General features: G+C 41.3%; 2 protein-coding genes across 6 annotated transcripts in view; both read right to left on the bottom strand.

Annotated features, from left to right (window-relative positions):
• Positions 1–2,859: 2,859 nt before the first annotated feature.
• On the bottom strand, positions 2,860–7,233 carry LOC133107073 (dendritic cell-specific transmembrane protein). The gene is made up of 4 exons (XM_061216081.1): positions 7,120–7,233; positions 5,158–6,245; positions 4,230–4,562; positions 2,860–3,216 (listed from the first exon to the last, which is right to left on the bottom strand). Exons 2-4 carry the CDS (start codon positions 6,199–6,201, stop codon positions 3,154–3,156), a joined length of 1,440 nt encoding a protein of 479 aa, XP_061072065.1. The 5' UTR covers positions 6,202–6,245; positions 7,120–7,233; the 3' UTR covers positions 2,860–3,153.
• A 6,920-nt stretch (positions 7,234–14,153) lies between these two features.
• Positions 14,154–24,687, bottom strand: part of rims2a (regulating synaptic membrane exocytosis 2a) — a 247,373-nt gene continuing 236,839 nt past the window's right edge. For 4 of the 5 annotated variants that reach the window (XM_061216000.1, XM_061216002.1, XM_061216003.1 and 1 more), the window contains 5 exons: positions 17,392–17,533; positions 16,416–16,528; positions 15,842–15,943; positions 14,932–15,071; positions 14,154–14,601 (listed from right to left, as the gene is read on the bottom strand). In XM_061216000.1, the coding sequence (XP_061071984.1) occupies positions 14,386–14,601; positions 14,932–15,071; positions 15,842–15,943; positions 16,416–16,528; positions 17,392–17,533 (713 nt within the window). In that variant the 3' untranslated portion in view covers positions 14,154–14,385. Of the gene's footprint in view, positions 14,602–14,931; positions 15,072–15,841; positions 15,944–16,415; positions 16,529–17,391; positions 17,534–22,199; positions 22,418–24,687 lie in introns of those variants that run through there. The other variant, XM_061216004.1, reaches the window with a different exon arrangement.

Genomic DNA, 24,687 nt, shown 5'->3' with positions numbered 1-24,687 from the left:
CTCCGACGGAGTTGTAGCTACTTTCTATGGATAAATGACTAAATGGATAGAAGACGTGAAAACAAAAGTAAATGCACAAGGCGGACTCCACCTCCAGCTAAACCTGAAGGGAAACAGCTGATACGTGAGGCTAAACGGCCAAACGGCCGAAATGTCAGGCGGTGAGTCTCCAGGTTACCAACAACCCAAACGTGTCAAAGGACGCCACTCCATAAATTTGGTTACCTAGCTACAGGAAGGACCGTGATATGTTTTATTTAGAAATATTCCCGTCTTTCAGCTTCCTTATAACTTGCATATTGCCAATGATGTGAACTCCATTCACAAGCCGACGCTGAACAGCTGATAAAGCAGACAAAAGGAGATTTCAGAGAGCGATATCAAGCTGCCGGAGTGTTAGGCTGCGAGACCCTAAACTAGAAACCCCTAAACGGGTTCCCCAAACTCCGCATCAGCCCTAACTATGGAAAGTCCCAGAAACCTTTCAATTTTCAAAGGGTCCGGGTCTCCCGGGTCTCCTGGGTCTCCCGGGTCTCCCGGGTCTCCCGACTCTCCCGACTCTCCCTTTACCAGCATTGTGAATGAAAGGACGTGAAAAGTAACACAGAAGTACCAGGTTTAGAAATGACCCGTCTTATATAGATCACTAACACCGCATCACTTTGCGAATGCGCTTACCAACTCCTCGTGCAATCAGCGATACTGGCCGCACGAGGGAACCATGAATTTGTTAGGCACGCCCTCTCGTAATCCCAAGAGTTAATGCCCAACGAAGCGAGGCAACCATGACAAATTTAGCATAACAGATTTGGTAATAAAATGCCGTGCCAAAACATCTACGAATGTAAACTGTTCCTGTAACTGTTTTTTTTCTGACTGGTGTAATTGATGGCTGAGAATGTATTTTGCAACGTTTTTGCAAACACCACAAGATAAACATGAAGTGAAAATTATTGCATTGTTGCAATCAGTGCCAGTATCAAGGTGCATGATTCAAAGCCTATGAAATCCGATCAAACATTCAAACTAGGAGTTGCAGATAAAATATGAATCAAGATTCAGCAACTGCATTGCTTATTTTTCACCTCAAATGTTTTCAGAAACTGATTGGTTAGGAGTAAAAATACAAAGTTTATCAATGTCCACTATATTATGTTCTTGTTCATCCCATTGGCCAGCTATACAACGAAATACACATACAGTAATGCATATACTGTAATATAACAAACTTGTCTGAAGTTGTCTGAAGTTTGGTGCATTTCTGAATCCAATGTGGCACACTCTTAAGAGCCCTTTGTTTTAAAAAAAAGTACAAGCAATGTATTATAAGAATACAAAAATGCTCTTGCATGAGGCCCGTTGACTTTATCGAGAATTTGTATATGTTTATGAAGACAAACAGGCAATGCATTTGGCTTCTTGATCAGTTCAGGTGTCACGTTTCATGTTTGTCATGTCATGTTTTATGTTTAGTTATTGTCTTGGTTATGTTATTGTCATGTCACGTATTATGTTAGTCTAGTATCACTATCACTATTTTTAGGTTTCATGTCATGTTATGTTTCATGTTTAGTTATTGTTACGATTTAATTGTTAGTCTTGCCATGTCATGTTATATAGTTTATTGTCATTGTTTTGCAAACTTGTTATGTCACAATTTATGTTCCATGTTATGTTGTACTGTTCATTGATTTAGCATACACTTTTTCGTGTCTTTCTGCAAACCTTGAATTCCTGCTTTCTCTCTCTCCCTTTCTGTCACTCACACCCTAATTGTTTCAATTTCCTTTGTCTATTTACTAAATCTACTAATGCTAGATCAGGATTGGGTAATACTAACATACTAATCATGTGTTCATGTTACCTTATGTTTCTGTGCATGTTATTTACTAATTTACTAATGCTAGGGCAGGATAGGTTTATTACTAACGATTACTAATTAACTCGTTAACTTGTCAATCCTCCACACCTGTTGCGGCCTGGTTGTCAGTGCGAAATTGTTTGCGGCCTGGTTGTCAGTGCGAAATTGTTTGCGGCCTGGTTGTCAGTGCGAAATTGTTTGCGGCCTGGTTGTCAGTGCAGTTGCTTGAGTGGTTATACCAAGCCATTGTCTACCCGTTATGATCCAAGCCTGTTTTTTGGCCATTGTTTATTGACTTCTGTTTTGTTGACCATTGCCATATGTCCCTCTGAGAGCAGTTTTATAGAGTACATCATCAACTGTCATTGTACCACAACAGAGAATACTCTTTATATGAATCATCGCCTCCAACTGGAGTTCAGCACAGGCAAGCTCATGATATTGTGCATTGACATCTTTGGACATTGGAGTGAGAAGCTAGTCAGACTCATGTAGTTTCAGCTAGGTACCTCATCTCTCATTATCACCTCCTCTGGCTGATTTAGCTCCTATGACACTGGCAGATACATACATTACATTACATTACATTACAGTTAGTTATGATGATGCTTTTATCCAAAGCAACTTACAGTTGATTAGACTAAGCAGGAGCTAATTCCCCATGGAATCCTAATGTGCGGTTAATGGCCATGATCAAGGGCCGAACAGCTGCACTGATCTTATTGTAGCTGCACTGAGGCCTTAACCATCAACCTTCCATGTCCCAGTCAAGCATCTTAGCCACTAGGCCAGGGGTCGGCAACCCTGGTCCTGGAGAGCCGCAGGGTGTGCTGGCTTTTGTCGTTACTCAGCACTTAATTGATTGATTAAAGCAGTGGATTACACAGTTAACTCGCCTCACCTGGTTTCTTGGGTATGAATCAGTTGCTGGTATTAAGGCGAAAACAAAAACCAGCACACCCTGCGGCTCTCCAGGACCAGGGCTGCCGACCCCTGCACTAGGCTATAGGCCTCCTTCAGATACAGTCTTCAGGTAAAGTAGTAGGGGCAGCTCTGTTCCCAGGCTGCTGAATGAAAAAGAAGTGATCAGACTTCAGGCATTATAGAGGATGCACCTGCTACACTGTAACATTATAAACATTACCATTATAGATATGAACATTAGAGCAAGGATCAGAGGATCAGTCAGTGCAAAATCAGATTCCCTTTGTAGTAAGTATTATAATGTCAACTGAAATACAAGCCCACATCCAGCAGGTTCACCCAAGGGCTGTCTTCCATTTATCTTGAAGTCAGGTTAGTTGTTTAGTATCATCCCTTTGGCGACGAAAAAATATTGGGAACCAGAAGCTTGTCTGTAAAAAGAAAGAGTATTTCGAAAACATCAGACAAGACTAGAAAACCAAGACAAATGATGGGCAAATAAGCTGTTAGAAACCTTGCCTACACAAAGGCTGGCACCATCACCGATACCCAACAGACAACTATCCATCCATCCATTATCTTAACCTGCTTATCCTGAACAGGGTCGCAGGGGGGCTGGAGCCTATCCCAGCATACATTGGGCGAAAGGCAGGAATACACCCTGGACAGGTCGCCAGTCCATCGCAGGGCACACGCACCATTCACTCACACACTCATACCCACGGGCAATTTAGACTCTCCAACCAGCCTAACCTGGATGTCTTTGGACTGTGGGAGGAAACCGGAGTACCCGGAGGAAACCCACGCAAACACGGGGAGAACATGCAAACTCCACAGAGAGGCCCCGGCCAACCAGGATTCAAACCCAGGACCTCCTTGCTGTGATACGGCAGTGCTACCATCCGTTCCGCCCTTAGAAGTCAACTAGGCCACATCAATTAAGTTGAGATCACAGGTTATCATGTCTAAACTTTGGGATTTACCAAGGTATCAGCATACATAATAATCAGTTTTGTTAAGGGAAACCTGTACCTGTCTGCCTGGATTCTGATCATTGCCTGTTTTTGGACTACATTTTGGATCTGCCGTTTAAGGCCATTAAAGCCTGTCTTATTCACGTTATCCCTGGGTCTGTGATTGGTTCTCTGTGTCCGACTCCTGACATTTATAGACTGCCAGTAGATGGCATCTGCGGATAAGAAATGGGGAGAATGGGATTTTCTTTACTTTAGTTAGCTAGTGGGCCGAATAGATTATTTAATGTAAGTTCTCAGCCAAGGGTTTTATTTATAATGACCTATCAAGTATTCATTGAACCTCCCGGTGTAAAAACTAAGAACATTCATCACAAAACAATATGTTTTAAGTGAAATGTTTGCATTTGCTGAAAGTCTCAAAAGACAAGCCTGAAAACAAATGCCAGTCTTTTCCAAAAGATACAAACCTTTTTCAAAAGTGTTTCCAGAATACTCCTTGTATCAATGAACTTAGTCTTCGATCTGCTCCGGAGAATTTTGGCATGCAGGTACTCCACCCTCTCGCCTGCGTGGTCGTCGTAAAACGCCGCAGACACGACCAGCTTCAGCTGCATAAGTTTGGCTGACAGCAGGCCCAGGACAACCAGGACGATGAGAATTATGGCCAGCGGTACGACAGACTCATAGAGCAGGAGACTGGGCTCAGGTATACACTCCTTCTCAAACAGGGCCACGGAGAAGGAGAAATCCTCCTTTTTATATTTTCCTGAGACATGGATGCCAATGACAAATTGGTCTTCCTAGGACACAGAGGTTGTAGGTTTAAAAACCATTCCTTTGTCAAAAACATTTGGTAAAAAAAACATTTTTAGTATAATAACCTGTGTACTGACAATTCAGGAGAAAATTTGCATATTCAATGAACCAGGCCTCTAGTCCATTTAAAATGGTGAGGCTTACACAGAGAACATATTATTTGTGGGCTTTACACAGACATGCAAAATATTATCATTGTTCTTGCCCACATATTTTTTCCTTGGGCCTGTATCACGAAGCAGGATTACTGAGTTGAGGTGGATACTGTAACTGCACTTAATAAAACCCAAACCCCGCCCCTAGAACATAGACTGAAGTAAAAAGACCTGTTACGGGTTTTAATTTCTGCAGTTATCCATAACTCAGTAGTCCTGCTTCGTGGAACAGGTCCCTGGTCTGTATTTTTATTCTTCCCATCATAGCCACGCTCTTAATGTTGTATTGGAAACAGAAAGTAAAACACCAGCTTTACACAAAGTGTAAAACTTGACAAACTTCATTGCTCAAAGTTAAGGGCAAAGCACATTGTGGTTAAATTGAAGGTCTTTGACACAAGTCCATGAAGCACACTGTACTTACTTTCACTTTCATGACCAAAGGGACATGGAATGGCTCTATCTGTTCAAGGTGCTTTCTGATTATTAAAATAAGCCAGTAGAGAAGACCATCAACACCAATGAATAAAACCCAGAGCAGAAGATTAGTGAGGACTGGAATGCAGAACTTCAGCATCATTTTCCCTTCCTTGATTGTCAGACGAGGTGAGGGAATGGTGATGTACCGTTTGGCTTCCTTTTCTGTCAGGGGAAGGACGTGAGGTTTGCCCTCAGCCTTCAGCTTCTCGTCATACTGAATGAACTTGCTGGTGATGAAGGTGTTCGCAAACTTCCTGTTGTAGTAATAATTTCTCAGGTGCAATGCTGTGAAGACCATGAGCAGAATTGTTCCCAGCGCAGGGAATACTTTCTGACAGACAGATGATAAGGTGTCCATGATGAACAGCACGTTTTCCGCTGTTTCGTTGAGTGCTCGATGTGCGTGTTGAAGTTTCTCCTCTAACTCCTTTGAGTCTTTCTTGGAACTAATTTTAAATTCAGAGGTTATTTTGGCAATCCCTAAGTCTTTGATCCCTACAAGTTGGTCACCAACCCATTGTAAAATTTTGACATAATTGCTGAGTGGTGTAAGATCAATGGACAGCATCTTTTTCTCCAAGTTACACTCCATGCTTCTGGCCAATTTTCTCAGGTTGCCGAATGTGTTTCGAATGTTCCAGAAGACCACAAGGCCAGTTCCTGCAGTTATGAGCAGGTTCCTTCCTTGCTGCATGCCGCAGGAGATGAGGAATAGAATCCCAAAGCAGCGAACGCGTTTGGAGAAAAACAACACGGTGGTCACAACCACTACACATGCGCCTGCAATGCTACCTGAGATTACCATGCCGTAATTCAGAGAATTATGGAGACACAGGAAGAGGAATGCATTGAAGATGAGGCTGATGGTAAAACAGACAATGAAATGAAGAAGGTTTTTCCTCCAGCCTTTCCTGTGACCAGATGTATAAAGCATTGCAGTGGCAGACCAGGCTAGCACTAAGTGCTGTCTCCATCTTTTAATTTCCATTTTGGAGACAAATATCTAATAGAATTACATATGGAGCACTGAACCTGTAAAATGAACAGAAGAATAAATAGGTAAATCAGCAAGGCTTGATATTTTCATTTCATTAGTTTTTTCCACAGTTCTTAACACTGGTAAAGTGTACAATATGGGACCTTTAAGCATTACCGCTGTAACATTACTATGTGTCTCTTGCTTGCTCCATGGACCAAAATAATTTGATTCACTTGTGAGACAAAATGAAAAGAATATGTGCAAATGCAAAAGGGGAAGCTGTGTTAAGTTCAGGGAACATCACATCATTGGCTGGAATGTTACCGTTTCAGGTTAAGCCCGAATAGTCATAATTATCAAATGCTCCTCTAAGTAATTCAGTGTTTGGGGTTGAACAGAAATTTCTGCATGGCTGAATCAAAACAAAATAATGTGACATATTGCTAATTATAATGAATAATTATATGAAGAGCTACCTGCTGTCAATTAATCAAAATTATTTTTATAATAATATCATAATTAATTTCAGTAAAGTCAGTGAGTACAGAATTAAACCAATGAAAACTCTCTTTTCATATACACCATGCAACACATCAGTCAGATTTAGAAAGGAATGTTATGTTGTAATGCTGACATGACACCACATTTTCTGAGCAGATTCATTTGTAAAGCTCATTTCACGGTTTCACCTTTCATCAAAGTTAAGTGAAATGCACATCGTGCAAAAAAGTGCTTACAGCCTTTGAATACTGTTTTGCTACATGATAATCAAGTTATTACTTTCAATGTTACATAGTAATACAAACATACATACAAATACACACACACATATACATACATACATACATACATACCTACCATACACACACATATACATACATACATACATACATCTGCTAAATTCAAATAAGTGTATGATTTAAATACCTGTCAAAACCGTGGTGTCCTTTTTCATTAGAGAAGTTTTGCGTCCTCTTTTGTGTCCTGTTTTGCGCTCCTGTTCTCATTGCTCAAAGACCATGACCACTTCCTCAGTGTCACACATCATGGTTCAGTAGTCATCTGTCTTGTCATTTCCCATGTGCCACAATGAGCCTGATTCACACTTTTGTCTGACACCCCCAAGGTATTTATTGACTACTAAGTACTCACTAGTGTTCTACAATAGTTAAGATATGATTTTTGTGTTAAAACATTGTTACAAGACCTCACTGACATGTTGACTCACCCTCTGCCTGTGTTTATAGTCCTTAGATTTTCAAAATATGCAGTTGATGGGCCGGCACTCTGTACCAAAACATTGTATAGCTGTACAATAATTCAAGCTCATTGCCATAGCCAATGGCGTTTCAACATCAGCACATTCATAGAGAAGTGTCCTAAGAGCCAAATAAACAGTGTTGTGGTTTGCGTGTTTGTTTGCGTGCTGCAACTCCTCTCTTGACCGTTAGCAATCTGAAATTACCTATTGTACCTCTCCCACTCATTTCTTCAGCACAATTTCTTTGGATGTTGCTCATTGGACTTTATTTAGTTCTCAATCTCTTCTAGTGACTGGACACCCAACATTCATTTAGTGTTATAAGACAACTTCATAAATGAGCACAGAAAAAGTGGTTAAAAGTAATGTAAATAAAAGTTACATCCAGAGCCCTTGCTGAAGGAAAATGCATTTGCAGGGGCTCAACAGGGAAATTTAAACTCATGGCAATGTGATGGACTCTGGTGACTGCAGTCTATATTAAAGGCATAATATGCAAGACTTCTTACCTTGCTTCAATCCTGTGTTTACACACACAAAAACATCTGCCCCCATTCAAAAATGAAGCTTCCCTCTGAATAAAATTCTGACCGCCTATCAGTGTGGCCTTATCTCCATGCTCAGGGTTTCTTTTAGTGCATATCTGATCTATGCAAAATAGGGACTGGCCTAACCCAGTATCTAAAAAATACTGTTCTGGCCTTTCTCAAAAAGTTATATTATATATGTATATACTCCTGCAAATCGTTATTGGGTAACGTGGCCCAGGTTTGTTAACAGTGCTGTCCCAGCATGCATGTGGAGCTTGCCTGGGCCACGTTTCCCGATAACGGTGTCTCTTAGCGTTTTACGAGGACTCGAAAAGTATACCTTACTAAAGTTGTTTACTTTTCTATGTGTGTTCCCCAAACTATCCCTTAGGAGGTTGCTTAAGGCATAGCTTCTATTTGCGACGTTACTAGGCCGAGCAACCTTTCTAAGATCAATTATTCACTCCATGCAGTGACTGCTTGACCGCGTTATGAGAGAAAGTAGTGTACTTCATGAATAAAACACTACAGGAATGCTTTAAAATATTGCATTTATCATGACTGGTGGGAACTTATTACCTTGTAGCCATTCTGTTCAGTGTTGTAACCATGAAATGTAATGTCAATAATTGCAGTGACCTAACACAAGGGCAAGACAAAATTTAGTTATTGTAATTAAGTAGTTATGTGGTGGAAATAGCTGTAAAATGTAGATCTACATCACTAGGGTAAGTGTTATTTGAAGGTACAGGTAAAAGCTTGCTAAGCATCTTAAGAATGGATAAAGCATTGAAAAACATCACTGAACTGAACTGAACTGAACTATATTTATTTTCTCATTTAAGGCAAGTACCATAAATATGGATTTGGAGTATACTCAATAAAAACTGACAGTTACTCACAGTTTGCTCGCTCACTTTACATTGGATGTCAACAGCGATGATGTTTTCACTCATTAGATTAAGTAACGATGCTCTGGTTTAGTTGTAACTAGCTAATTTAGCTAGCTAGCCCCAGTCTCTCATAAGACACCTGTATAACATACACAATCACGTAGCCAACGTGAATAGCCACCCACTTCATAATTTGTATGGAGTTAAATTAGAAAAAAAAGATGAGGTTTCAAGGAATTCTGCAATATATTCAAATCAGTCTACCATTGAAACATAATTAATTACACAATTATTCCTGGTCAATGGCCTGCCTAAATATTTACTTGCGTAAATGGGAGTTCAATTTATTACCAGACTCTGAACTATCGTGTCCAGATAATACAGGTGCATCTCAAAAAATTTGAATATCGTGGAAAAGTTTCTTCCGTAATTTTATTAAAAAAGTGAAACTTTCATATATTCTAGATTCATTACACATGATATGAAATATTTAAAGCCTTTTTTTGTATTAATCTTCATAATTACGGCTTACAGCTCATGGAAATCTAAAATCCAGTATCTGAAAATATTACAATATTACAAAAAAGGATATATAATACAGAAATGTCGACCTTCTGAAAAGTATGTTCATTTATGCACTCAATACTTGGTTGGGCAATCATGGGGAAGACTGCTGACTTGACAGTTCAGAAGACACTCAGTGATACCCTCCACAAGGAGGGTAAGCCACATAAGGTCATGAGCTGGCTGTTCGCAGAATGCTGTATCAAAGCATATTCATGGAAAGTTGACTGGAAGGGAGAAGTGTGGTAGGAAAAGGTGCACAAGCAACAGGGATGACCACAGCCTTGAGAGGATTGTCAAAAAAAAGCAGATTCAAGGACTTGGGGGAGCTTCACAAGTGTTGCATTCCTAGTGTCAAGCCACTCCTGAACCAGAGACAATGTCAGAAGCGTCTTACCTGGGCTAAGGAGAAAAATAACTGGACCGTTGCTCAGTGGTCCAAAATCCTCTTCTCAGGAATAACCGTAAGGAAATCAAGGCCAGGAGAGGCACAGAATCCAAGTTGCTTGAAGTCCAGTGTGACATTTCCAGAGTTAGTGAAGATTTGGGGTGCCATGTCATCTGCTGGTGTGTTTTATCAAATCTTTTCAGCAGATTTTAGAGCACTTCATGCTTACGTCTGCTGACAAGCTTTATGGAGATGCTGATTTCCTTCTCCAGCTGGACTTGGCACCTTCCCACAGTTCCAAAACTACTAGTAACTGATTTGCTGACCATGGTATTACTGTACTTGATTGACCTGTATTGTCAAGAGGAAGATGAGACACCAGACCCAACAATACAGACGAGCTGTCAAAGCAACCTGGGCTTCCATAATACCTCAGCAGTGCCACAGACTGATTGCTTCCATGCCACGCCGCATTGATGCAGTAATTTGTGCAAAAGGAGCCTCAACCAGGTATTGAGTGTATAAATGAACATACTTTTCAGAAGGTCGACATTTCTGTATTATAAATCCATTTTTTGATTGGTCTTATGTAATATTCTCATATTTTGAGTTACTGGATTTCTTTAAACAAAAAAAGGCTTGAAATATTTCACTTTATGTGTAATGAATCTAGAATACATGAAAGTTTCACTTTTTGAATTAAATGACGGAAAATGAACTTTTCCACAATATTATAATTTTTTGAGATGCATCTTGTATATGCGGCCAATAAATGCCTCATTATAAATTTAATCTCATTGCTTATCTCCTCCCTAGTTTCATTCAATTTGTATGTAACTATGCTGTCTGGCCCCTATTTGTACAAGGTGGCGCCTGAAAACTGAACCCACGCTGTGACAAAACGCTTTTCACACGCTCATGGTTCATATTTTTTCTCCAGTTTTTGATTCATGATTTATCATCATTTGTTTCTGGCATATTATACTTGATTTTCACCTAGATCATTGCTGTTATTACTATGATACACCGGCAACCAAGTCTGTGTTCACTTATGCACAATACCTTGCTTTTCTACATATATTTGCCATTTCTGTGTGTGTGCCTTTTTTATTTCTGTGCTGTCTCTGAAAAACGTGTCCAACACACTGAACTCATACGCTCTACGATCCAATAGAAGGAGGAGGGCAAGAGGAAACGTGTATTTGTGAGAGATTGGGGCCTTGGTGCATAACCATTAAACAGGTGACTGACCAGTTTTTCATAACATAAGTAGGTAGCTCCCGGACTTTAATAAGTGACAATGACTCGATGCGTTTATATAGGTGCATGCTTATGTTATATAATTGCGCAATGCTTCCTTCCAGGCAGGCTACAGCAGACTGAAATCCATGGATGTTAGCAGCAGTGCTTAGCACTGTTGAACTATAGGCTAGCTACTAACTATAACTAAATACAAACACAAACTCAGTTAAATAGCTTGCTAAATGTCTTATGTGGAAAGCGACGACTAGACCAGATGTTTTGGAAATCATTAGGCCACGGTTTTCTTAGCTCATTGCTATCACCGCTAATGTTATCACATGATATCCAGCAACTGCCAGTATCATCTTCTGGGTGTATAGTATAGGCGGGGTAGAAAATGGGGGCGGACATTTTTTGTGTGTAAACACAGGAGTGAAGTGAGGAAAGAAATGTATGCCAAATGTATTCACTTCATTGAATTTCATCTGCAGTTCTTATTGTCTACTTAAATACTACCTACATTAAATACGTCAACCATTGTTGAAAAATTATCAATGACTTATTTTGTACTGGGCAGCTGTGGTCATGAGAAAAGCGAATGGTTTTTCAGATGACGACATTATAGATGCAGATATGATCAAAACTAAATATGCAGTTGTTTTGAATTAATACTGCATGTTAGCAACATTATGTATAGATTTCCCATACGTTCTTTTCTTATAATAATCTGTGCAAATGAAATGTCACATGCAAACACACACACACACACACGCACACAGGAAGAAAGTTGTAGTGCATAATTCACACCAACTAAGGGACAGTGCTACAGCGTTAGTTTGCATTGGTTGCTGGTACTCAGTGTCTGTGTTATATCCAGTTTTTTATTTTTAATTTGAAAAATAACTTACATAAATCTCTGTACTCAACCATACTTTGCCAAGACATAGCCTCAGCATGAACACATTGCAACAGAATAAAAGGCATTCAAAAGGGTAAATAACACCTGTCAGTAATCGTCAGAGTCATTATTCCACTTCCTAAATATCCTCCTTTTCAAGTTTGCTTATTAATATCCGAGATCAATGAACTGGAACAGCTGCAATATACAATGCAAAACAAAATGCATAGCTTGCTACAGAAACGAATGCTAAGTCCTACAAGATGTAGCAGATTTTTTTCCCGGAAGAAGAATAATGTCTCGGTGTATTATCATTCAAGTGTTTTTAATAACCTTTGATTCATATGCTTCTCCATCTGTGTGAAAAGCACTCACAATTAATAGTACTAAAAAAATAAAAATAAAATAAATTGGTCTTGGCTTGTAAGTAAACTAAAAAAAATATATTAAATTAATTTTATTTTTTCCAAAACAAGAAACAACTAAAAATTCATATTGTGTGGCAATTTCCCATTATCACATACCTTGTTATTCATTCATAACTTGACAAATAGTGCCTACAACAGTACCCTTTGCTATCACTTGTTCAGGTGAAATTCCTCTTGCAGAACCAATTCATGGGATCGTTTTTGCATGTGGTACTTTTTTCAGTGACAATATTAAAATAAAATATACTTGCAACCATAATTATTATTTTCTAGTCAACCTCCATTAAATATAAAATGTTTTTGTCTTTCATTCTCTTTTAAAAATCTGAAAGAAAATATGTTACCAGGAGGTGGAATGTTTCGTTAAACCTTTTAACGGTCGGCCACGAAAGTCTGGTAGCCATTTTGCTGCGGAATTCAGTTCAAGGTGAGGGAAAAAAAGTAACTTAGTTTACATGCACTGTACAAGAAACTGCAAAAATTCCAAATATCTTCTTTATCAAAACATGCTGAGTTTCTGTAAGGTGTGCCCAAGCCATGTTGCAAATACCCCTTTTCAACATGCTTGTTAAACAAATCAAATTCAAAATAAATATTGAATTAAACAGTACAGAACCGTAAGATAATCTACAGTCCTGGAAAATCGGGACATACTCGGGGAATTTGACGATGGTAGCAATGGATAGTACAATTATCACCCTGGGAAAGGGGAGAAAGAGAAGTGTACAATTTGCACATAATGTTTATCTTTATAAGGCCTGTGCCTTGACAATGACATAAATACTTTACATTTATTTTAATCCTTTCTTTGTCACATAAATAGGTATTTTTTTATTCTTTAATAAGCTAGAAATTCTCTTTTAGCTTTCTTTAACCGAACGTCTGTAAAAATACAGACTCATGAATGGTCTAAAGGACGATAAACATGGTGTTTTTTAATCACGCTTTTGCATTCACTCCCTTCAAAAACCATGCACTAGTGAAATTTATCTTTAAAAATAATATAAATTGTCAAAAATGGCTGATCTGTTCTGTTTTTTTTCTTCTATTTTTTGCAAGTTGCAGCCTCAAGAAAATAATCTTTAATAAGTTCAGCTAAATTTGTGTCCATGCAAAAAAATTCTTCATTTAAATTTCATACAATATATCAACAGAGAAATAATTATATTTGATCACAAAAAGTTCATCTTATTGTGGGCTCTGAAGTGTGTGTATTCTGGAGCGTTGATGGTAGCCACGTCTGTATTGCCATTTTTTTTTAAACTCTCTTTTAAAAAAGGAAAAAAAGTCTTTCGAGACCTGCTTTAGCTCTGAGCACATATGCATATCTGGGGATAACCAGGAAATGACGGGCGGGCGGGGGGGAGGGGCATCTGGGCCTCCATCTTCTGTTGTGTCTTCACTGTTGCCCCTTGTCCCCTTGTCCATTGGAGTCCTTCCCATACAGTAGCTCTGTTTCCACAGCTAGGATTGTTGGCATGGTGTCGCTGAGCAACAGGCTAGGAACATTGCCCACAGCTACCCCTCTGAGTACGAGTACATCGACCACAAAATAAATGAAAATAACGAACCAACATAAATAGTGATAATCTTTTTCTTAAAAAAGCTCTTCTATTGAACTCATTAACCGGTTCTCAGTTACCCTCCCCCCCTGCCCTTTCCGCACTCTCACACACACCCTCATGGCTTTGAATTTGGTGAAAACCTAGCGGTGCCGAATTCGTCGTGCTTCAAAGTTTGGTCCAGCTACCGGTGCCAGGTTTTCCCCTGGGAGGGGAGGAGGGGGGGGGGGGGGGGCGCTCTACACGCACAATGTGTGCGACGTTTGCTGAAAAGACAGGACCACGTTTTTTGCATCCCTATTTACGGGCTGAGAAGACACAACATTAAGCATGCAGTGCAGCCAGGGTGTGGCCCGTGACCTGTCGCCACCAGTTCCCTCCGACAGTGCTTGCTACGACAATGCTATCATTAACCACCCCCGTGCTGCTACGAACGAGGGCAAGGTCCAGAGGAACTGTCCAATGAGGATTGGGAAGCTCGTCTAGTCAAAGGTGCCAAGGTTGGGTCCACCAATGAGGATGGGGGGAAGAGCTTATACCAGCCAATCACCATGTTGGAGAGGTCAAGGTCATCTAAAAGTATCTGAACTGCTCCCATGAATGATTTGTGGTCCATTCGCCCATAGTCTCCCCACACGATGACCTGTTGGAAAGCAGGGAAGACTATAATCAGGATTCAATACAATACAATTTCGCTTAACAAATGTAAAGTTGGTAAATATTTCATTTTTATGTACTGTTTTCATCGTAAAGTGTTTTGAGACCTATGTTGGTGATGATGCACTTCGAATAAATTTGAACTGAATTTGAAATTTGAATCCATATTTAAAGAAACATATCCAGTATGTACATACACTGTATTAACACATACATAATACAAATAAAAGGGCAAATGTTGATAGAATGCAGGCCCAAGCCTTCCGTCCTAGTTAATCAGTGTTTATGTTTACACGTGAAATTTGAAGAACAGTACCTGTAAAACCTTTCCTCCCGGGCTCTCCACAAAATGGAGCTGCTGCTGGTATAGCGGGTCCAGTGTTTTTCGTGCTACTTTAGTTTTCTTTTTGGCGATGCAGGCTCCGTTCTCCAACAGGTACACTTTAACGTAGGGCGCTTCGAAAAAGAAAGAAAAGTTGTGTTACAAGTTACAGTGACATTACGGTTATTCAGCTGACGCTTTAATCCAAAATGACTTGTTGATTTGACTAAGCCGGGGCCAGTCCCCCCCCAGAGCAATGTGGGGTTAAGGGCCTTGCTCAAGGGTCTAACAGCTACACTGACCTTATTGAGGCTACACTGAGGTCTGAACCACAAACCTTCAAGCTCCCAGTCAAGCACCTGAGCCACTAGACTATATGCTGCCCCCCCCCCACCCCCATATTTGAAATAACAATATTTTCCTAATGGCTCCAATAGGCTAAAACAAAACCGCTGAGGGGAGAATTTATCTTCTCAATTATGCCAAACCTACTGTCTGTATAAATATGAAAATATGTGATTCTGAAAGCCCAGGGGGCTACGATGCTAATAGAAACATTGGGGCGACATGGCTCAGGCAGTAAGAGCAGTCATCTGGCAGTCGGAGGGTTGCCGGTTCAATCCCCCACCTGGGCTGTGTCAAAGTGTCCCTGAGCAAGACACTTAACCCCCAAATGCTCCTGACGAGCTGGTCGGCACCTTACATGGCAGCCAATTGCCATCGGTGTGTGAGTGAGTGTATGAATGGGTGAATGAGAAGCATCAATTGTACAGCGCTTTGGATAAAGGCGCTATATAAATGCCAACCATTTACCATTTAGAAACAGCTGTGACATCATTGTTTTTCCTGGACTGCGATTGGCTGAGCGCAGTCTCCTCTGATGTGATTGGTGAACTGAGCTCACCTGGCAGTTGCTTGTTTCCATGCTTCCCCACAAGACCACGGGCCCGAATCACCTCCACCTCCAGAGCTCCTTTTTTCTCCATCATCCCAATCTGGATGTCACCTAAAAACCAAACCAAATGTCACTGAATACAAAATATTATTATTGTTATTATTATTATTTACTTTTCTCAGTTTTAATTGAAGCCAGTGTAACTAATGCAAAATTACACTGTCAGAGACTTAATATTCAGAGACTTCTATAACTCTGAGCTGTCTTCTGAAGGTATTTTTAATAGCCAGTGTGTGAAAATACAGAAGTGTGACTATGCATTTCCCCATCGCACTATAAGGGCCTGGTCAGCTTTCAAGCTGGAGAGTGTGAAAAGTGCTGTTTATATCTTTTAATTTGCATAATACTGCATGCAGGCTAAGTTTCACATAAAGGAGAACCAATTCTGAAGGGACTCCTTGGGCCTTGGGGTTGCTATAGAGGGTGTTGTGATATAAGATTCCAATCCTAATATTTTGATAAAAACAAGTTATTGTAATGTTGAAGATACACCTATTGCTGATGATGACAATGATGCCCTTACCCATAGGCGGCGTGGCCAACGTCTGCCGTCCAACGAGCTGGGCGGGGCCTAGCCCATCCAGGAAGTCGCTGAACTGGCTGTCGGCAGACAGCCTCACACCAGGAAAGATTAGGCTGTGGGGGAGGTAGCCATTGGTTACTGTCTGGGGGAAGCTTAGCGGCACATAATGTACTAAACATCTGATCAACACCCAAGTCATGGTTCTTGTCTTACAGTATGTTTGATACATTAGAAACACGTTGTCTTTTTCCTGTGGAATATGCATTCGTTCCGAATTTCCGAATTTCAGTTAAATTCTAGCTAAAGAGATTCTACCTATGGATCTGTATGGCCATGGCTCCATATTCGATTTCCATGGAGATGTTTCTGTGCAGACTGCAAAGCTCTGGATGTTTTTCAGAAAATGGCTGACCAGCATATCTTTATGTTTCTCATGTGCAGGTTGGATACTGAGACAGAAGCTGGGATTCAATCACCATTTATCCTTAATCTTTGACTAACAAAGAAACATCCAAATTATTACTTCTTATCCACAAATGCAGTTTGGTGAGTCGAGCGATCACAACAATCTATCCAACCTGGCGTTGTGATGAAAAATGGTAACACCCCTCGCCATAAGGCTTACATAACACTATCATCCACGACATAAGAGCTGTCACAAAATGGCATGACAGATGATGTCAGTTTGTCAAATGATATAAAACAGTCATACATTATCGGTAAATGTTATCACAGATGTTACTGTCATAAAAATTACTGATAACAGTATGAGTTTTATGTAATTTGACATAACCTGACATCATCAGTTATGCTATATTGTGACAGCTGTTATGTCATGTGTATGACAGTGTAATGTCAGCCTTATGGCGAGAGGAAAAACTGAAATGCTTGCATTTACTTCTAAGTCAAAGTTAAGGACAAGTAGCGGTTGAACGCGGGGCAGGACGGTGTACTGGGAGCAGCTGAGCGTGCTTACTTTCCCTCTGAGCTGTAGCTGTTCATGCTGCCGTCAGTGGATTCCCGGCTGGCCTGCCGTGTCATCCTGCTCCTCATCTCCACCGCCAACCCTGTCTCCACGCTCCTCTGGACTGTGCTCCGTAACTTTTTCCCTCCAGCTTCTGTGAGAGAGAGAGAGAGAAAGAGAGACATAAAGGGAAAGAGAGAGATAGAGATAGAGAGACAGAGAGAGAGAAGGGTTAGCACTCTATCCCTTCAACCACAACACTTCAGAGGAGAATGCAGTCGGCGTCCTTGAATTTACCCACGGATACGCTAGTGACCTCGACCTTCTCGACCTTCCACAACGAGTGATGCAGTACCGGCAGTGATAAAAGGCTTTACTGCCATTGTCATTTTTACCGCAAGAGAAACACGTAAAGGTCTTCTCTTTTTGAACAATGGGAACAGCACTCTTTGCTACCACTTTACTTCCGGCAGAGTGAGAGGTTGTCATATAAGAATTATTGTAAGAGAGCAAAAATGCAAATGCAAAATGCAATTACCACAATAAATGAATGGAAGCTGCTAACTATTTTGCAGACTAACAGTGGCTAAGACCCTTCAGTCAAAAAAGACAAGTGAGTACTCTATTCAGAGTGCACATTCAGGTGCAGTTCCACTACCTGCCTGTATGGGGGCTTCTATTGCCATGAACCCAGGCAATGTTTCCTGACCCGGAAATCAATCAATCCATCTTTAAGGATATTCCAACCTCCTTCCAGGAGCTAGAAGGTACAGTAAGAACTCCCAATCTCTCCTTTGAGCAAGAGAACATGAGCGCATATTTGCGGAAGTAATTTTTCAGAAAGCGTATAAATGATCGACCTGTGGATCTACCTCTCCCCATCTGCCACGTCTGTAACTGACGTGGCTAGAACAGACGGAGCATTCCATTTGACTAATTCACGTTTTCTCAATTTTCCCATCTTCACTTCCTTTTCTAGCCTCTCCAGACGGGTGGAGCTACGAGTAGAAAAAGGAGCAAGGAAGAGAAAAATAAGCATTTAGAATGGGCCCTGTTGTTTGATTCAAGGTGACAGCTGGCTTCCTCCTCTGGCCAACCAAAGCCAATCGATGCGACGGTTGCGCTCTGAGGACGCGTGGGTCCGAGTGGCTCTCTGTCACGCTCTCCAGCTTCGCAGAGCATCCCTACGTCACTAACCCGTCACGCTACGACTTGTGGGTCGCCATGGCCCGCAGGTTACGCCGCAAGACAACCGCCACGGTGTGACACTTCTACACAGGTCACAAAACACAGGGACATCGTATCATTACTTCTGCCGACTTTGAATTTAGAACGGCCAAATCTTTGCAGATATGTGTAGCGAGATGGACAGATAACATGTAGTCACCTTTTCAGAGCAAGATGAAAGACAACATCTTTTTTTTCAGAGAGAGATTAACCATTCATCATGTAATGTAATTTACAGAGAAAAGTAATGTCATTTGTTGACAAGTACAATCACCCCAATCAGGTCCATTAAGCAATACGACTGAAGAAATAGTTATCTCTACCATGATAACATTCTTTTCCATCAGAATATTTGCATTTCTACTCTGATGAAAATAATTTCATAGCTAGGACAAGGAGACGAGTTCACATGACTTTCACCTCCACTAGAGGTGTTGTTCAGATTAACCATGATCACAAAAGATCTCGCAACGATTTCAGAACAGTCCTACAGGACAATCACTACTCTGTTCAAACGTTAATACAAAATTTCCCAGAAGAAAACTCAGCCTTAATTATCTCAATCTTCCATACGAACAAACAAAAACTCTTTTGAAGTCCTCTGCTTTGTGAGAATGCACTTCAAAGAATACAGTCTAATTACAACTTGTATTGATTCTTTTTTTGGAGAATGAATCTCATTACCTCCACTGAACACTAACACTGAGTAACAATGTGATGGTGCAGACAAACAGTGAAGATGCAGACAAACACATCTCTAATCAGCCCTGCAATACAAGCATTCACAGTAGTCTTTCTGTTCTGCGTCATTAAAGGTGTTTTTTCTGAAAGGAATTTTGTATTAGTACGCATTATGTTTACTGAATTCAGGTTCTTCTCAAAATGTGTCAGTGATCTTGGGGGTCATTTTTAAAATCAACATTTAGCACAACATTCAATGACATTACACTGGTCATACCAATAAACGCAAACAAAAATTGGTTTGAGGCTGTATTTTTATAAAGTACAAATCTCAGAAAAATCGCAATACGAGTTAGGTTTCATGATGCTGCAGCAAAGCTCCAAGATAAGTAAGATGAAACGCTTCTCCAGGCAAAAACGCTCAGTCAAAGTTGAAAAGTATCTCCATCATTCTTTCAAGCATAACGTGAGCTCCAGAACTATTGGCACCCTTAATAAAAATTATGTGCAAAATCGCTGTAAACTAAATTATATATATATTATTATATATTATTGACATAAAAAACATATGTTATTGACATAAGCTTTATTTTCTTAAACTGTGATTCTTGGGTTCGTTATGGGCTCCCTCACCATTTTCCGCACCATCTCCGCGGACAACGTGCATTTGCGTCCTCCAATTGGCAAGTTTGCAACCGTTCACCAGAGAGAGGTATGATACAGCATACAATTATAACTCCTGCTTCTTGTAGTTAATTTAAATTACATTACATTTTAATTATGTATTTTTTCACTTACGCTCTTTTGAGTGCAGCTACTGATTAGAAAATAAATACCCTGTCCCCATCCAAAGGAAAAACAAGGGTGTGGATATTAATCGACTTGACCCAAATAACATTCTTCATGAATTAATATTAGACAGTATTTTTCCAGTGACACTGAAAGTGTTTTACAGAAGTGAAATACTGTACAAGTTGTCCACTGATTAAAGTAATGCAGCCACATTACTTCCATTTGTATAAAATGGGTGCAGTATTTTAACATCTATTTTTACGGTATGCCTACTGTAACTCTATCTATGTGCTAATGTGTCTCACATGCACAGACACACATATACACACTTATAATTTGCAGGCTGATTTATGCCTAGAATTTGCACATGTTAACCTTTAATTATGTGCCTTTGGCCTTGGGGAATATTGTTCCTGCAGTTGCTTGTGCCCCACTTAACGGAGGAGCGGAGAGAAGCTGTTAGCATTAGCGAAGATCTGCCCATTACTATATTTCACACCCATGAGTTTGGAGTCTGAGTAACTCGATGTGATTTGCCCCTTTTCCTATTCATAGCATGAACAATAATGTTATTGCAAGTTGCTGCTACAGTGTCACTCATACGACCCCACAAGCACTTCGGAGGGACTTTTCAATAAGAAGATCTTCTTTTTCAGAAAATAAAATCCAACAACAAAAGAGAATAATGCAAGAGGTTTTTCAATCCAAATGACAGAATGAGGAATAAATGTGATCGAAGTGACTTTGACCATGATTGATTGTTGGTGCCAGACAGGGTGGTTTGACTATCTCAGAAACGGCTGATCTCCTGATATAGTCTCTAGAGTTTGCAGAGATTGGTGTGAAAAAGGAAGGTGACAGTAATGCAAATAACTACGCATTACAACAGTGGTGTGCAGAAGAGCATCTCTGAACACACAACACATCAAGTGCATAGGCTACAGCAGCAGAAGACTTAAGTCTAATAAATATGCCTAATAAATACCTAATAATGTGCTCATTGAGTGTACATTTAAATTGAGTCTACTATATATGTAACAATAGGTAATTGGCGCCAATTAATTAAGTTTCGTGACACAAAACCAATTTCATCCTTATTTCTCCTTTGATGAGTTTCAAACCTCAGCTTAATGATATTGTATGATATGCATTATTAACGTATGCAAATTAAATTAAATTAAAATTAAAGAACAATGCAAAGGCAAATACAGACTGCATTCTTTGGTGGGGTTGGGGGGTTAGGCATCAGAGGCTGCAAAAAAGAGGATTTTTCTCTATTTTCCATACCACAGCAAACAGCCCAAGAAGGACTAAGACCATTTCTGTTTTCTGCAGACATTGCAGGCTGCAGACCATTTTGTATTCAACCCATCTCTGCAAGGCTGAGGGGTCTCCTAAGGGGCTATGCACTAATCAATCTACCTTCACAATAAGAGCCCCCCCCACACACCTATACATGGGGCCAAATATTTAAAAGGTTTACATTGAGCTTGCCACTCACGGCTAGCTACTGCGCACCATGACCGCATCCTGACACAGAGCTGCGCTGAAACCATAACCTCCAATCAATCCGCCTTTTTCATACGTCACAGTGAAATCTACCCAAGTCCAAACTGCAGGATATTCAGCGCTGCAGCAAGTCACCCCCGGCACACGCTCCTCTGCCAGTGGAAGAGCCGTTCTTTAGAGCAGGGGTGGCCAACCTTATCTCAAAAGGGCTGGTGTGGGTGTAGCTTTTTGTTTTAGCCCAGCAATAAGACGCCTGGTTCTACTTATCTCGCTTGGCCAAAAGGTCCTGCCACGATAAGTTAATTAGTTAGAACCAGACGATAGCATCGGGCTAAACAAAAACCTGCACCCACGCTGGACCTTTTCAGATAAGATTTGACACCCCTGCTGGAGATAATCAACCTTTCTTTTCACCTGCATGTGCGGGGGAACTGCATTGACTATAAACAGGCCACCTCCAAGACCAGGCCACTTCAGCTACATTCAGAAGCGGCGTGAATAACGCTCTCCGACATCCTCACAAGGTGAACCTCGCACGCGCGCTTTTCCGCGGACAGACCAACACCTGCGTCCTAGCGTTCCGGTGGGTAGGGTCAGCGGGGCGGCCTTACCTCCGTCCTCCTCGTCGAAGGAGTTCATGCAGGGGAAGTAGACGGCCAGAGCCTCGAAGGAAGCCGACAGGCTGATGCGGCTCGGGGAACGCTGCATGCGCGTGCCGGGGTTGGCGGTTGCCGTGGCGTCGTGCCCTTGCCTGCCCATGGTGGCTCACCGGGTCCGTGGGTCTGTGCCGACTGTCCGTTTGTCCGTCCGTTCAACGGATAAGTTTCCGTGCAGCCGCTGGTAACGGTTAAGCGAGTCTCTGCGTGCTGCGCGCGGTGCGGTCTGAACGCAGTTTGCCGTGCCTCTCTCTTTTGCTCCCTCTCTTAGCAGCCTCTCTCCGTGAGGGAGGAGGGGGGAGGAGGAGGAGGAGGGGGGAGGGGGGAAGGGCTTGGCAGCCAATCAGATGGCGCTCTACAGAAGAGCACCTCGAATGGGTCTCCGGGAAAAGGAGCTTTGCCCAGAGATATCTCTCTTCTCAGATTCCTGACACGCACGGCCCTGCTGTCGGTTTGTTGGCCTCCCTGTCGCAGGGTGTTTACATCCCACCTCCCGAAGCGCGCGTTCGGAAGATGACCCTCCAGCCAGGAGCCACACGCCGGTCACTCGCTGTTCACATGCTACCCAGGCTCTCAATGAGAGAACCCCCCCCCACGCCCTCCCCCCAGATTTGGCTCTGTGTTTTTCCAAGAAAGACTGCAGCAAGCCTTTCTCATGGCTCAATTAGACCCCCCCCCCCACTTTCATACTGATAATGCTTGCCTCATTTTCACTTTCACAGACAAAATCATTTTCTTTAGAAAAAAAAGACCCTCCACCGACAAAGAAAAACACCTGCAGTCAATTTTACACGCGTCATGTGAGCTCCTGATAAAAGCTGGGTTTAGTTACAGGTGAGTTCATTTGAAAGTGCTCCTGAGAACAGCAGACGAAATACGGGGTAACATTTTTTTTATGCAGCAATGCCTCAACACATTTTTGCGGCACTCTCTAGAGCAGGGGTGCACAGCCAGGGACGATCCGCATAAGGATTTTCTGCCAACTTCTGCTCTTAATTATATAATTCGCTAAATAATATCTTGATCAGACGTTTGTATATGCACCAGCTACAGCTGCAGACTGCAAGTGTATTCTAAAGATTGTACTGTGCTCAAGTACAGGAGTGAACAAACATAATTTCTAGAGCTGTCAGAAAAATAAATTAAGGTAATTGGTTGGAACAAAAACCAGCTTGCAGACCAGCCCTCCAGGACCGGAGTTCTCCAACCTTATCCAAAAAGGGCTAGTGTTCATGCAGGTTTTTTGTTTTAGCCCAGCGCTAACACACTAATTAATTGATTTAAGTAATTACCTAATCATGGTCTTCAATCAAGACCTTGATAAGTAGTGTCAGGTGTCTTAGTGCTGGACTAAAGCAAAAACCGGCACCAACACCAGGCCGTTTCCGATTAAGATCAGAAACCCTCATCCATAGAGGAACATAAGCACTTACACGTGGAGGAGATGAACGTTCGGCATCAATTTATTTTTCAATTTGTCTTATAATGCAAAAGCGCTTTTGAACGAACCTTCAAAGACACAGGAAACGCATCGATGGAGAATTCAGGAAGACAATTAGTCTTGAGGGAAAGGACGTGCCATCTTTTTAAGCAGCGAAGGAAATGGCTTGCTCTTACTTACTTTAGGCTTTTGGTGAATGTAAATGGGCACTCCCGGCTATGAAGCAACACAGAGACAAAATGTGCTGTTTTGACAGCAATGTCACAACACCAAATTTCACACCTCTCTCAAAGAAATTGGCAGCGGAGAGGCATCTACCGGCCAATTACAGCAGCCGGCATTGGAAGGGACTATGGCACGCTTTTTGCCTGGCACGTGGTCCTGGATAGCCTGGATGCACACAACCACGGTGACCCCTATCACAAGAAAGCGACTGCCTGTATTCGGCTGATTTAAACTGGGTTAAACTGAATCCAACTGCAAATAAAAATGTGTTACTGTACGTAGAACGATGAGGTGCACGGCTGAGCGGAACCGACTATCTTTTTTTCAGGTGCTAATAAAATTGGAAGAAGATTGCGTCTTTTGAGAAGCATACAGTACGTGTCAGCATTTAAGAGATGCTTGCATGTTCCATCCATGACAGAAAGTAATTTTGTCATAGTCAGGTTAATAAATAGCAATCTTACTTTTGATACTTAAGTACATTTCAAAGAAGGTACTATTGTACATTTACCCAAGTAGACATTTATATAGAGTACTTCTTATTTTATTCAAGTGACATTTTACCAAGCGTATTTCTACTTTTACTCAGTCCACCACTGCTCGCAGTACCGTACTGTAGGTGTTCAGGAGCAGGTATTAAGGGACAGGAGTTACATGCAGGTACAATAGACTCTCAGCAAACACCGCACACCTCAGATGCTCTTAGAGCTGACCCTCTGTTACAATTAACTGGATGGAGAGACTTAGCGGTCCACATTGTTTTGGCCAGGCAGGGGA

Source organism: Conger conger, chromosome 1, assembly GCF_963514075.1.
Source record: "Conger conger chromosome 1, fConCon1.1, whole genome shotgun sequence".
Lineage (NCBI taxonomy): Eukaryota > Metazoa > Chordata > Actinopteri > Anguilliformes > Congridae > Conger > Conger conger.
This window is presented reverse-complemented; position numbering and strand designations above follow the sequence as displayed.